We start from the raw sequence: 14,517 nt of genomic DNA on the forward strand, positions 1-14,517 counted from the left end.
CGGTTCCCACTCATGGCTCCGTGCTCCGCGCCGCTCGGCTGGATGGAAACGCGCAGGGGAGCATCGGGAGCCTCCCTGGGCCTCGCCTCCTTCGGCCTCTCAGCAACGTGAGCCTCGGTGACTGGCGTCCCCACAGCTCGGGGTGACTTAGCGTCCTTCTTACTTCCAGCACCTGATTTAGGATCATGCTGGTCATCGGCGTTGCACGGGCTGTGCAGGCGGACAGCTGTCCGTGAACTTGGCGGTGCCCCACCCCCCCAGGCCCCAGGCCAGTTCTGCATTTCCTGTGCTTGTCACCCGCACCTGTGCCCGCATGGCTCTGACGGGACCGGGCACCTGCGCTGGGGCCACACAGGGCTGTGTGGAGGACCCTGGTGGCGACGTGGTTTGGAAGGGCTCCGTTCTTACCAAAGGAAGCAGCAGAGGTTTCCCCAGCGAGTTCTTGGGCAAGAACAATCCAGGGAATAATCATTTGCCTCCATCTCCCACCGCCGCGCCTCTGCCCTTCCTCACCGCGTGCTGCACATGGTGCCAAGTGTGTCCCAGCGTGTCCCCCTTAACACAGGAGGTCGCTGAGGCAGACAACAGGGTAACACACCCACCAGCGTGAGACAAAGGTTGGACCCCAGGGTGGGACCTGTCTGCACGACACCCCTGGGCCTGGAAGGCCCTGTGGCCGTGGTAGACACGATGCCCATTCCCACCAGAATGTAGGATGAGAGCGGTCCTCGTGACTCTTGCTTCACTAGCGCTTCTAGAGGAGCTCTGATGTGCCCGGTGCTGTGCGTGGTGCTGGGGTCCCTGTCCCTCAAGGACCTGCCCGTGGGAAGGGAGGGCGGCCCGAGGCAAATGGGATGTCAGCAAGGCCCACTCATGACAGAAAGAGGGACAAGTGGATCAGGCAGGTGACCAAGAATGGAGATTGCAGATAAAGATCCAAGCAGACTGAGCTTCTAGTGGCTTCTAGGAAATCACAGAGCCTGAAGAGGGGAATGCACTGGCCATGCTGGAGACCCGAGCCAGGGAGCAGGGCTAAGTGTGCCCTCGTGGGGCTGCCTGAGGTCACAAAGGCATCATAAAGGCCGTGGCCATCCTATGGAGTTTGCTTCTATCCTGGAGGCTATGGAGAGTCTGAGGGACTTGAATCAAGAACTTTGATCCCAGTTGTGTCATAGAGAAATCCCACCGGTGGGTGTGTGAAGCATGAGGTGCTGGGCAGCTGTTCCCGGGGAACTGGGAAATTGGTTGGTGGGCACGTGGGAACGGAAGGCAGGAGCTCACAGTGGAGGAGGTGGGTGGCTGGGCCCGGCGAGGGCTATGGAGTGGGCCCAGGGGGTGAGGACGCTGATGGAGCCGGAGGGCTCAGGGTAGAGGGGGGCCGCCCCAGAGCCCAGGGAGGTTCGAGGTGCAGGAGGGGAATGGGGAACGCAGCTAGTGCTGGCCCGAGGGGCTGGCAGTCTGGAGGTCACTGGGGGCCTTGGCAGGGCGTGGAGGGGACAGAAGCCAGGTGACGGCGGCTGAGGCGTGCACTGCAGGGACCCTACAGGGAGCGTTCTCACAGAAGGATGGGGAGCACGGAGATGGGAGGTGGCGTGGGATGGGAGGGGAGTCAAGGAGAGGATGACCTCCGAGGGAGCGAGAGGGAGGATGGCCGCCGGCGCAGGCTGCACGTCTGTGAGACAAGGGAGGTTGGCAGATACAAAGGGCGGACAGACCAAGCTTTGAGAACATGGAAATTCGTGGAAATTCCGTCCTTTCTTATTGCTGTGCAAAAGCAGTATTCATTAGCAAAATTTTCAGAATGCCTATTGAGGCACACAGACTCTTTGCCTCCTCTGTTCAAGTGAATTGTCAGACGTTTCCTGTCTTTACAGACCGTCTTCGACGTGCATTATTTCCCAAAATCAGATTGTTTCCCAACACTGCTTTACGTTCTGGTTCACCCAACATGAAATTTAGTTCTCCAACATCATTTTAACACAAAGTCCCATAATATATTGATCGAAACTCCTGTTCTTGAACCTTTGGAAGGTTTCTGCCTTCTTACAAAATTAACCAGGGCTTCAAAGAGTTTGGGGGTGCAGGAAGGGTCATTCCCTTAGAATGAGGCCACATCCACAGCTGCTGGGTCTCAGGGCTTGTGTTTTTCACGTTTTCCCCCTTCATCGTCAACCTGCCCTCCTGGAGATTCTCTGCTTACAGTGTCTCCAGCCGTAGATAGGTGTACCTGTTTTTCTACACTTAACGAGTATTAACAATAAAAATAAAACAATAAAAAACTCTTTGCCAATTTGTTAATGAAAAATGGTATCCTTTGCTCTTTTAATTTTCATTTAGCAATGAAAAGCCTTCATTTAAACTATCCACAGATAGTTTGAGGTCATGGGCAATTAGATGTAATTAATTCATAATTGAACTTTCCGGAAGTTACACAGGACAGTTTATTTCAGCTGCCAGTAGAGGGCTCTTCAGTCCTATCAAATATAACCACAGGTTTTCAGTTTCATGTCAATTCTGGGAGGAAGATGAATTTCCACCAACATGTGCTTTTTCATATTCTGGGGAGCTCTATCAAACAATTAAAGACTTCTCCTTTCATGAGAGTTTTATGGCTTTGATTTTTTTTTGGCTTTAATTTTTTTTTTTAATCTCTAAAGAAATGCTGTCAAACATTCACCATCAGGATTAGATTCTCTTGGGTTACAATATGATAGCCCCACAATGAAAATTGTTTGTGTGTGGCATGCTTGAATTACTAATATGATTTACCCAAGTGACTCCTGGAAGCTTTGGAAGTTCTCTCTGAAAATGTCCTATTTTGCTTGCCTTAGAGAACTTGACAAAAAAAACCAGCTATTTTTTTTCCCAATGGTTGAGTCTCAGTTTATCAAACTGAAAAGGGCCATTCACTCCACTCATCCACTCAACCATCCATCCCTCCATCCACCCACCCACACAGCCATCTGCCCATTCATCCACCCACCTACCCACCTACCATCTATCCATCCATCTATCCATCCACCCACCATCCATCTATGCACCCACCATCCATCTAACCAGCCACCTACCCCCACCCTTCCTTCTTTTCTTCTATCTATCCTCCCATCCATCCATCTACCCACCCATCCTTCCTTTCTTTCATTCATCCATCCACCCATCTATCCACCCACCCACTGATCCTTCCTTTCATCCATCCATCCATCCATCCATCCATCCATCCATCCATCCATCTATCCATCCACCTACCATCCATCTATGCAGCCACGATTCATCTATCCATCCACCTACCATCCATCTATGCACCCACCATCCATCTATCCATCCACCTACCATCCATCTATGCATCCACCATCCATCTATCCATCCACCTACCATCCATCTATGCATCCACCATCCATCTATCCATCCACCTACCATCCATCTATGCATCCACCATCCATCTATCCATCCACTTACACACCCACCCTTCCATCTTTCCTTCTGTCTATCTTCCTATCTATTCATCCATCCATCCACCATCCATCCATCCCTCTACCCACTCATCTTTCCATCTATTTATCCTTCCTTCCTTTCATCCATCCATCCATCCATCCATCCATCTGTCCACCCACCCACAAATCCTTCCTTTCTTTCATCCATCCATCCATCCATCCATCCATCCATCCATCCATCCAATCACTTGCTGTGGTGTGATCAAGCTGTGATGTATCAAGCTCAGTGGTGGGAGACAGGAGTGTCTGGGGATTGAGAGATATGGTCTCTATCTGCATAGAGTATGAAGTTTCTGTGTCTGAATAGGAATTGCTGGGGACAGGGAGGCAGCCACCAGTGAGCTGCTGCCATGTTGGGGAGGAGTTGGAGAGGTGTGCATTACTAGGGGAGGAGGGAGGCTCATGTTCCCAGACTAGAGTCACTTGGATTGTCTAAACACTTAACATCTAAAGGCATTTTGTTCTGTATTTCCACTATTTAAAAATAATTAAAATTTCAGTTTCCTTGCATTTCTTTTGAGATTGCAGAAATTACTTCAAGTCCTCACTGGATGTTAGCTGGGATAAACCATAAATGATACTCAAAAGAAGGACAGAGGTGTACTCAAGAATCAGAAGCCTGGCTGGGCTGACCCTGTATGGAAAAGAGGGTAAACTGAGGTAGAGGAGAGGACCAGGAAGGAGCAAAGATACAGGTCCAGTGGATAGCCTGTGGCAGGTGCTGTGGGGAGAATCAAGTGAGTGTTAGCCACAGGAACACATTGATGCTATTACTAATCATCAGGCTGTATTCAAGCGGAAGCTGTCTGAATGCTGGTAGGCCTTAGGCTTACAAACCACCTGGACTTCCCTTTGGGACCCCTTCTCCTCCCCAGCTCACTCCAGCCATACTAGGGCTAATGGTTTCACACCAAACTGCACTGACTGAGCCAACTTTGGGCAGCATGGGGTTAAAGCCTATGTGCATGGCCGTCCTCAACTTCCCATGGCACATTCTAGCCACATTCGAGACCTTCCCTGATTTTGGTGTTTCCAAATTGGTTAACAATTCTTTAATACCTGTGGATTGACCCTGGTCCTAGCCCATCCCCATTAGCCTTCCCTGGAACAAGAGCAGATGGACACCATATTTATGGTGATTTACAGCCCACAGAACGCCTGCACATCCCTTACTGACAGATGACGCTTGAGGCATCCACGGTCTGGGGCCCTCCCTCCCTGTGGAGTCCACTGTACTCTCTGTAGCTTCAGCTCACCTTTGCTGTGAACCTAAAACTGCTCTAAAATATAATGTCCATGCTAGGGAAAAAAAGGTTTTAGTGTCCATGTGCACTGCCTTCCTCAACCTGAAATTTCCTCATAATGCAGTGAAAGGTGACCTGGCCCTGTGACAGCAGACTCACTCAGGACTTAGCATCATTGGCCCCTCTCTTTTATTTTCATACCTGGTGCTGCATCAGAGCTCATAAATTCTGTTCCCCCTTCCTCTCACTCCCCCTCTCCTTCCTTCCTTTCTTTCATGGGAGCAGATCTGTGTTTTGCGGTCAGGTGTGATAGGTGTTTGCTTTATCCTTATTGAATTCTACTTTGTGAAGACGACTCCCATAGTTATCACATTTATTACATATGTGTGTTTTTTTTTAAAAAAATCATCCACACACAGCAAAATACCTTTGCTTGGGTTGTTAACCAGGAGTATAAGCTTCCATGAGCTATAGAAACATAATTGGCTGGGCTCTCCATCACCTGACTCCCGGACATCTGGGCAAGAACCCTTGGCATGCGGCCATAGGCTGTTGGCTGTGAACCCAACCAGGAGCCCCTGGTGGGTGATGCCAAGGCTCGAACAACATCACGGCTTCCTTTTTGTCCAGATATGCAAGCCAGTATGGGCCTTGCGGCTTAGACCTGACGCCGGGTCTGAGGGGCGGCCTCCCTCTAAGTCTGGCCCACACTGGAAGAGAGGGAGGACTCAAGGACCACAGGGAGGAGAAGACATCTCTCCCAAGATCCAGAGCATGAGACAAGGCGTTCTCTGCCTGGATTGCCTTCCTGGCTCTGCTGGCCTCCCTTCTGCCTTCCCCTTCTCATGGGAAGGACAGAGGGTCAGGAGAAGGGGATGTTGGATGAGGGGGGAGTTGGAAGTCGTCAAAACCTGCCAGGGTGCCAACAGTATGCGGTAGCTTCTAGTTCTTCACCTTCTCATGTTGAAGTGTCCCCATCAGACACTTTGACCCAGGAATGCCCTTGCCCTTGGGTTACCATGAGGGTCACAGCAGCCACAGCCTGGGAAGGATGGAAGCTTCCCTCCCCTGGAGGCCAGTCGTGAGCCATGGGACAGCTCAGTGGGGTCAGAAGTGGACTTAAATTCAGATGCCAGCCTGAATTTGAATTTTGGGTCATAGCAAGTACTGTCAGCCTCACTTTTCTTGTCTGCAAAATGGAGACTTAAATTCCAGCCTCATCAGAGACTGGTGCAGTTAAAAAGGAAAGTGTGTGTAAAACCCCTTAGCATGTGCCAGACTTCAGGCCAGATGAAAGCCCTTCCTGCTTTTCCATCCTGATGTAATGTCATGAAGACCCGAGGAGGCTGGTGCCTCACCTTCTTGATTTCTTCTCCTCCTCCTCCTCCTCCTCCTCCTCCTTCTTCTTCTTCTTTTTAAAAATTTATTTATTTATTTTAGATTTATTTTAGAGAGGGAGCAAGAGTGCAGGGAGTGGGGCAGAGGGAGAGAGAGAGAGAGAGAGAACCTTAAGTAGACTCCACACTGATCATGGAGCCCAATGCAGGAGCTCTATCCCACATCCCTGAGATCACGATCTGAGTTGAAACGAAGAGTTGGATGCTTAACCGACTGGACCACCCTGGTGCTCCTCCTTGATAACTTCTTTTGTCCACAAAATATGTATTAAATAGTAATCGTTTATCACATTTCTTGTTAGATATATTTCTAACATTTCCCTGCTAAGTAGGTGTGTATTCTTTTCCACATGTAGCTTTAGTCTGGGAGGGCGTTTTAGACAATAGTGGTTTACTTGTACAGTAAACGCATTTCTTCAAGAAACTCCTTATCTAAGCTGTTAATCTATTAGAATTATTGTGTGTGAAACAAAGGAACCCACAAGAAATAATGATAAAAATGGATTGGAATTTGAACCCATGAAAATAAATCGGAGGTGCATTTCTACATTTTCATGCATGTAGAGTTTGCTGGGTGAAGCCCTAAGTGCCACCAGCCAGAAGTGTGCAGTCATGATCGGTTTCCTAAGAATCACATTCTTGACTTCCCAGAGATTAATTCACGGATAAGAATTCTTTATAAGGAGACATGATGAGTAACAGGCCCTTCTGTTGTATTTCACTTCTCCGGCAAATGCTGAAGATCCATAGTCTGCCGCACACAAGCCACAGCCTATTCTCTGGCTCACATAACACAGGAATACACTATGGCTTCTTGCCCTTGATTTTTCAGCACAGGCATAATTTCCTGCTTTTCTTTGGTTAATTAAAAGCAAATATCTCTTTGCAATGCAGATAGCTGCTCTGTCAGTCATGCTAGGACACAGTGGCCTCACTGCACATGATTTTTAATTGAATGACTCCCACTCCTGAGACCTTTGTGTCTTTCATTAATCAGTTATATACATGGTAAAGGTGAGGCTTAATGAGGTATGTGTCAGGCATTCTGACATGGGGTGGCCTGGGTGGATAAACACACTGTTCCACATTTTCATAATTTCACAATTGGCATTTTGCGGCCTGCATGTCAGTATGCAATGATTCTAATAAATGCAAAGATAGCTTACTTGATATCAAGATGACCTCTCAGCAGCAGAAAAAAATTACTCCTTGAGAAGTTATTTTTGAGAAGAGAGAACCTCAGGATCATATCACTGGCTCTGTTTTAGAGTCGAGCCAGGAGCAAGTGAGCCATTTGGTAGGAGGGAGAAGAGGCTTACTTCAGCTCTACTTCAGCTAAAGGCAGAACACTGCAGTTATTACGCTTGGTGGCTCTGGACCCAGATGGTGTGGGCTCACACTGAAGCACTGCTAGCCAGGAAAATTACTTAAATGCTTTACGCCTCAGTTTCCTCATCAGTAAAGCAAGGGTAATGATAGTGCTTACTTCATAAGGTTGTTGTGAGGGTTGAATGAGCTAATACATAGAGAGGAGCTAGAACAGGCTCTGGTATATACGGATGCTTATGAAATGCCAATATTCTAATATTTATGTGCTTCTGTCTGTTATTTGACAATGTCAACAATCAGATGTTTAAGAATGAATGAATTTAGGGTTTTTTTCTCCCCAGGGTTGGGGCAAGAGGATAGGTTTCTTTTACTTTTCCTCTGAAGCACTTAGTGCTTAGAGCTCAGTGGGTAAGCATATGAGGCCACAAGCCAGGCTGCTGGGCTTTAAATTCCAACTTGTGTTCACATCTTTGGCTAGTCTCAGAAACATGCTTGCGTGCTAGAAGATTTTGAGAAGCTCAGTGGAGAGCAACAGTTGGGAAGTTAAAAGCACACATCTGAGCCTTTGCCAAGTTAAAGGTGCTTGTTAAACGCTCCAGTCTTCCCACTTAAGGCTCATTAAAATAAAAATGATGTGTTAGGACTAAAAGATTCACTTTAGACTGAGGGCAAAATAAAAATAGACTTACAATAACAAAATGGAAAACAAAACCTTTGCAAGCTCAAGCTCATCAGCCAGTAATTTAGCTGCTTGTCAGGACAAAGCCCAGCATGCCTGGAGTACCAACAACATATCATCCACGATGTCTAATATACAGATAACAATTATTAATGATATGAAAAAACAGGAAAATGTGACACGGTTAAGGAAAAAAGTCAATAGAAACAAACTCCAAGATGACCCAATATTGGAATTTGCAGACAAGAACTATAAAGCACCTCTTAAGTTCAAGAACTTAAAGAAAAGATAGTCATGTTGAATGAACAGATGGAGTATTGCAATAGAGAAATAAAAATCTATAAAAATAAGCAAAGTTAAATCCCATAACTGAAAAACAAAATGTTAGAATAAAAAAAGGAGCCACAAGATAGGCTTAAGAGCAGATGGGCAACATTAGAAGAAAAGGTAAGTAAACTTGAGGACAGACTAATAATAATTATCCAATGTGGAAGCTAGAGAGAATAAGACGTGAGTGACTCATGGAACAGTATCAAGCAGTCAGATATACACGTGATTAGAGCATCCAAAGGAGAGAGAATGGGGCAGAAAAGATATTTGAGGATACAGTGGCCAAAATTTCTGAAATTGGGTATAAAACATATATTTATGGATTTAAAGATCACAGTGAGCCACAAGCAGTTTAAGTACAGAGGAAAAACAAGAGCATCCAGCACATCACAGTAAAACTGAGGGAGACCAAAATAAAGAGAAATACTTATAAGCATTCAGGGAATAATAACACATGACACACAGGAGATCAACGGTTTGAATTTCTGATAACTTCTTATCAGAAATAGGAGGTAAGAAGATGATGGAGTTACATCTTTAAAGCTTGGAAAGAAAACTATAACCCAGAATTTTATATCTAGCAAAACATGCCTTCAGAAATGGAGGTGTTATAAAGGCATTGAAAAATCAATCAATCAATCAATCAATCAATCAATCCAGTGAAAGCTAAAAACTACTTGTTGCCACCAGACCTGCACTGAGAAAAATGCTAAGTAAGTCCTTCAGCTAAAAGGGAAATGACACCAGGTGGGAACTTGGATTGGTAGAAAGGAATGGAGAGCATTGAAAAGAGTAAATACAAATGCTAAATCCACCCCCCCTTAATTTCTTTAAGAGACAAATGACTATTTGCATTTGTAATAGTCTTAAAAATAATGCAAAAATAATAGCACTCTATCATGGTGTTTATAACATTACTACATGTAAAATGTATGATAAAAACCTAAAGGTCACAGGATAACAAATGGATTATATTGTTCTCACATTTTTGTGTAAAACAGTACAATATGAACTTGGTGCACACTGTGCTAAGTTAAAAATGACTATTGTAATTTGTAGAGCAATTGCTACAAAATAAGAAAGAGGCTTTGCTAAAAAGACAATAAACGAATCCAAATTAAGTAATAAAAAGTATAGCATTACCCCAAAAGAAACAGGAAAGAACAAGCAGAAGAATAAAAGGAGAGATGGGGCAGTGGAGAACAAAATAGCAAATGGTGGACTCAACACGACCATATGAAGAACTGCATTTAGTGTAAATGGGCAAAGCCTCCAAATAAATGATGTATCTGGTCAGGGTGAATAAGAAAGCAAGACTCACCTATGTGCTGTCCACAGAAAACGCACCATAACCAGAAAGACACTGAAAATAAAAGAGTTATCAAGAAAGTTGATGTAGCTCTAATAGTATGAGACCAGTAGCCTTCAGGACAAGGAGTATTGCCAGAGACAAAAAAGGGACATTTCATGATGATAAAATAACCAAACAGGAGGTCACCCCCATCCTAAATGTGGACACAGCTCCTAACGTCTGTGAACACAAACCAACAGAATGAAAGGAAGAAATACATGATCACGGTGGGAGCTTTCAACACCCTATGGCAGTAGGTGATAGGACAAATAAACAACAACAAAAAAAATTAGAAAATGAACAAGCAAGTCATAGAACAAGAGACAATATTTGCAATACGTGTGTCTGGCAAAGAACTCACATCCAGAGTATACAAAGAACTTTTGCAAATCACAAGACAAACCACACGGTGAAAAGTAGGTGAATGACCTGATAGATACTTCAAAAAAGAAGTTACATGAGGACCAACAACCCCGTGAAAATGGTGGCTACACGGTTGCGTACATTTTTCAAAGCTTGCACTTGAGATGTACACTTAAGATCTCTGCATTTCCCCATATATAATTTTTACCTTAATAAAAATGGTGCAGGAGGGCAAAGAAGAGCTGCACCTAGGTTTGAACCCCAGCTCAGCCACATGGCCTTGGGTAAGTTACTGGACCTCTTGGAGGCCCAGGGTCTTTATCTGTAAATGGGATGAGGATGGACTCTTCATGGGGCTGCAATGTAACAACACAAAGAGGCGACACGGCTGGTCCATACGAGGCGAGGCACTCTCCTAAACAGCTTAGTGGTCTTTAACTCCCGATCCCGCCTTCCTCCCCTCCCACCTCCCAGCTCTTCAAAATTCTCTCTCCACGGATTCCTGCAGGACAAGCAGGTGGGGAAAGGGGAGGGGGGCCATGTCAGGACTCGCCACAGTGGTGGGGATCATGTGGCCAGGAGAACAAAATCCCATCGCCATCACGTCCTCACTGTGGCTGTCAGCATGACGTGGGGAAGGAAGCAGTCCTATGGGCAGCAGGCAAGCGCCCACGTTTATCCGTGCCTCCGGGCCCCCGAGCTGATGCGCAGCTGACACCTCGCCCCAGGTACGGGGCAGTCCTTGCTAGGTGGGCATCTTTGTGCAGTCAAAGCTGGCTTATCTGGCGTTCTAGCAACTACAATGGAATAGAACAGCATAAGGACAACCAACTCAAAGAAATAACAATGAAGTCCTGTGAGGTTTTAATATTAAAGATGAGTGTTCTGTATCCAAGTGCTTGACAACTTGCTAATCCTTATGTGTATATATGCATATTGTGTCCCGATGTGTCTGTCACCTACCTATTTAACACTTACCCATTACCATCATCACCCACATCTAAATAATATCAGAGAATCATTGCTTTTAGAGCTGACAGTATCATTGCTTCATTTTGGTGGTATGAGAGAGGCGCAGGGAGGGGAAGAGCTCGCCTAAGATCACGGGGCTGGGTTGTGCATGGATCTTTTAGGGTATCCTATCCTCCAGCCCCGAAATCATGGAGCATTTACCTCCCCCTGTGGTCAGTTTAGCTTCCTGCAGGCTCCCCCGTCTCACCTGTGTGGGGAGCGGATGTGCCCAACGGACCATACCCTGGCAGCTCACACCATGCGTGTAAGATCACCCCAAAATGCAAGTGGCTGGCGTCATTATGGAAGGAAGGAGGGAGCTGGAGAGAGAAATCGTGGCTTATGATTTCAGTGACAGGTAGGGGCATTTCAGGAAGGATTCCTGTGGCGGGAGGAGGCTGATCTGGACAGCGGAGCAGGGATGGTTAACACAAAGGAAGAAGCTGTTTCTCTCTGTGGGATGCTCGGCCAGACGAGGATGAAGTGACTCACAGCAGGATGCGATGGGGGAGTTCAGGAGAGATGGGTGTGTCAGCCTAAGGCAACCATCTGCCAGGGTCCCTGCTCCTTGGCTTAAGGACATTAACGGCGGGATTTGAACATGTGATTTGAACCAGGGAGGAGGACTGGAAACCAAGAAATGCAACAAGTACCTTGACGACCACATGCAGCATCATCTGCAGGCCGTTCTTGCCAGGGTACTTCCCAGCGATGTTCGCTGCCGACAGGTTGAAGAGGTTGGCGCCCGTTTCCGTGCAGAGGGCGTGGACCAGCATTTTCTTCCCTACCCCGGATGGCCCTGCCAGCAGCAGGGACTTCACCAGAGGAGCTTTCTCGTGCACCGTTGCAGAACCTACAAAATGCAGAGGCATAGGCTCTACAATCCCGCAGAGAAGCCAAGGGGCGCTGAGACCGGGATCCCTCAAGGCTGTCCCTGCAGGGTGTGACCCCAGTTTCTGCAACAGTGATGAATGTGTCCAAAGCATTTCTACCCGGAGGCACACCTCACCGTCTTAGTTGGCCCGTGACACCTTTGATTTGTAGGTCAGGGCTCCAGGTGGGACCACAGGATCTCTTTGCTTATTCTGTATGTGGCTTTCCTGCTGCCCCTCACCCTAGAATTTCCTCCAACTCATAATTCTAAAGAACATTCCTGCCATAACTTACCTCTGGCATTTTTTTTGGGGGGGGGGCCACAGATTTCTCTGCTTGTCAGCAGTGGTGTGACATTCTCTGAAAGCTTAGGGAAAGGAATGTGGACACGCAGCCGGTCGGGGCGCGGGGCTGAGAATGTTCGTTATGATTCGTAGGAGGGGAAGGAGAGAACCCAGAGCTGGGTGCAGTTCGGCCCCGGGTCCCAGCCCGGCAGTGGGGACAGAGTCCACCTGACTCGGGGCTGCGGGGTGCCTCGAGTCACCACGCAGACACTCAGAGGCCGTCGCACTGTCCACGTCCTCCAGGGCTCGGGCTTGAGTGTCTTCTGTCGTCCTGAACACAAGCGGAGCGCGGGGCTGCACTAAGCAATTATAAAATGAGATCCTGGGAAGTGCTGTGGTCACAACGTCTACTATCATGGGACTCGGCTTCGGTCAGCCACTGGGCATCTCTGACCGGCGGCAAATATACTCCTATTACAATTATTATTGTGTCTTTTTCTCCCCCTGGGGTAACTGAAAACGTATAGGGAATTTAGCAAAGGAGTGGAAACAATTTTTATGGTTCCCTAACATAAACTTGAGAACCGGTTTCGAGCGAGTTCTGTTGAAAATGCAATGGCATAGGCACGCTCTACTCGGGGCCGGCGAGGGCTACGATACCATCACACGGTGATGGAGATTCTCTGTCTCATGATGGGAGACAGACACCGTCCGTCGGGAGGCCGTGCAGCCCCTGGTCCCGGGGCCGGAGGGGGTTCCAGCGGGGAGGGGTCCAGACTTGCTGTGCAGGGCTTATGGCCGGGCCGGGAGCTGAACCCGAGCAGACGTGACCAGAAGGGAGGCTAAGAGTGCTGAGATCCAGCGAGCCACAGAAGGTTCAGAGAGGAACCTAACTCCAGGTCAGGTTGGCGGGGGCGGCGGGGTGCAGGGGCTCAGGCCCGGCTTCCGGGCGAGGGTGGCACCTGAGCTGGCCTCTGAGGGGACAGCAGGGCAACGTGCAGAGACGAGGGCTGGGAAGTCAGGCAGGCAGTGGGGAGTGGCGGACAGTTGTTACCAGCGATGCAGCTGAGGCTGGGGAGGGACACTGATGCCGCCCGTAGGGGTCCCTGGGGGGCGGCTGGGGGTGCAGATCTGCCAAGAGTGCTGGCTGAAAGCAGGGAGCACGGAGAGGACCATGCGAGGACGGAATCCGGGGAGGGGCAGCAGGAGGGAAGCAGCAGGACGGGGTGGGGGGATCCATTCACTCCCGGGAAGACGAGGTCACCGGGGTCACTCAGAGAGGGGGAGGTGGTGGTCCCGGCAGGCCTCTGCACTCGGGCCTCGCGGGCCCCTGCACAGCCGATCGGATGTGTGGGCACCCTCGCCACGCGGGCCTCGGCTTCTCCTGCTCACCCCGCCTTTCAACAGCAGATTTAACAGATACGCAGGACTGCTGGGAGGCAGAGGGATTGTCGGGGCCTCTGCGCATTTACCCTTTCCGGCTCTCGGCTCCCGAGGATTGAAGAGTCACAAGGGGGCTGGTGATCCGCATCCTTCCTAAACCCTGCTCGGCCACCCCTCTGACCCCGGACTCTGAGGAGATTCCTCAGGATCCTGGAAAGGCTCACTCATCTGTAAGCGTGGGGATGTTCACCTCCACTGATTCTGTGGGGAACTGAAACGATGCGTGTAAAACTTGTCCGCACCCTGCTTCTGCTCCGTGAGTGCCCTCCTCCCTCCATGTTCTGTGGGACAGTGACATTTCTGGGAGGGTGACTGGGGGGATGCTGACCAGATGCGTCCTGGGTGCTCCCTCATGTGCCCAGGGGGCTTGGAAAGCTCATACCTCATCCCGGGAGCCCTGGCTGAGGCTCCTGGGGGTCTGGAGGCCACCAGGTGCTTACGTTGCCTGGCCCAGGGTGCACAGTGGCCTCACGGTGTGTCCTCAGGGCCCTCTGCAGAGGGGCTGGGTGGGCTGGTCCTGGCAGTGGTGACCTGGACACCAGGGCCCACAAACACGTCCCTTGTAGTAACGGTACCCTTCTAGATCTATGAAGTTTAAAGGAAGCACTTGAAAGCAGACCTGTGAACGTACTTGGCCGTCTGGCCTCTTTGGGTCTTGCAAACACACATACGGGTCCTGAGAAGAGAGGCCCGGTGGCTCTGGGGGAGGTGGGCAGCCCATA

General features: G+C 48.7%; 1 protein-coding gene across 2 annotated transcripts in view; it reads right to left on the reverse strand.

The window, feature by feature from the left end:
• Positions 1–14,517, reverse strand: part of IQCA1 (IQ motif containing with AAA domain 1) — a 146,546-nt gene that overhangs the window by 25,120 nt on the left and 106,909 nt on the right. Inside the window, exons 15-16 of one of the 2 annotated variants that reach the window (XM_038574288.1) lie at positions 11,849–12,048; positions 11,323–11,515 (exon numbers count right to left, since the gene is read on the reverse strand). In XM_038574288.1, coding sequence (XP_038430216.1) covers positions 11,375–11,515; positions 11,849–12,048 — 341 coding nt within the window. In that variant the 3' untranslated portion in view covers positions 11,323–11,374. Of the gene's footprint in view, positions 1–11,322; positions 11,516–11,848; positions 12,049–14,517 lie in introns of those variants that run through there. The other variant, XM_038574286.1, reaches the window with a different exon arrangement.

The sequence above is a fragment of the Canis lupus genome, chromosome 25, assembly GCF_011100685.1.
Source record: "Canis lupus familiaris isolate Mischka breed German Shepherd chromosome 25, alternate assembly UU_Cfam_GSD_1.0, whole genome shotgun sequence".
NCBI classification, from domain to species: Eukaryota; Metazoa; Chordata; class Mammalia; order Carnivora; family Canidae; genus Canis; species Canis lupus.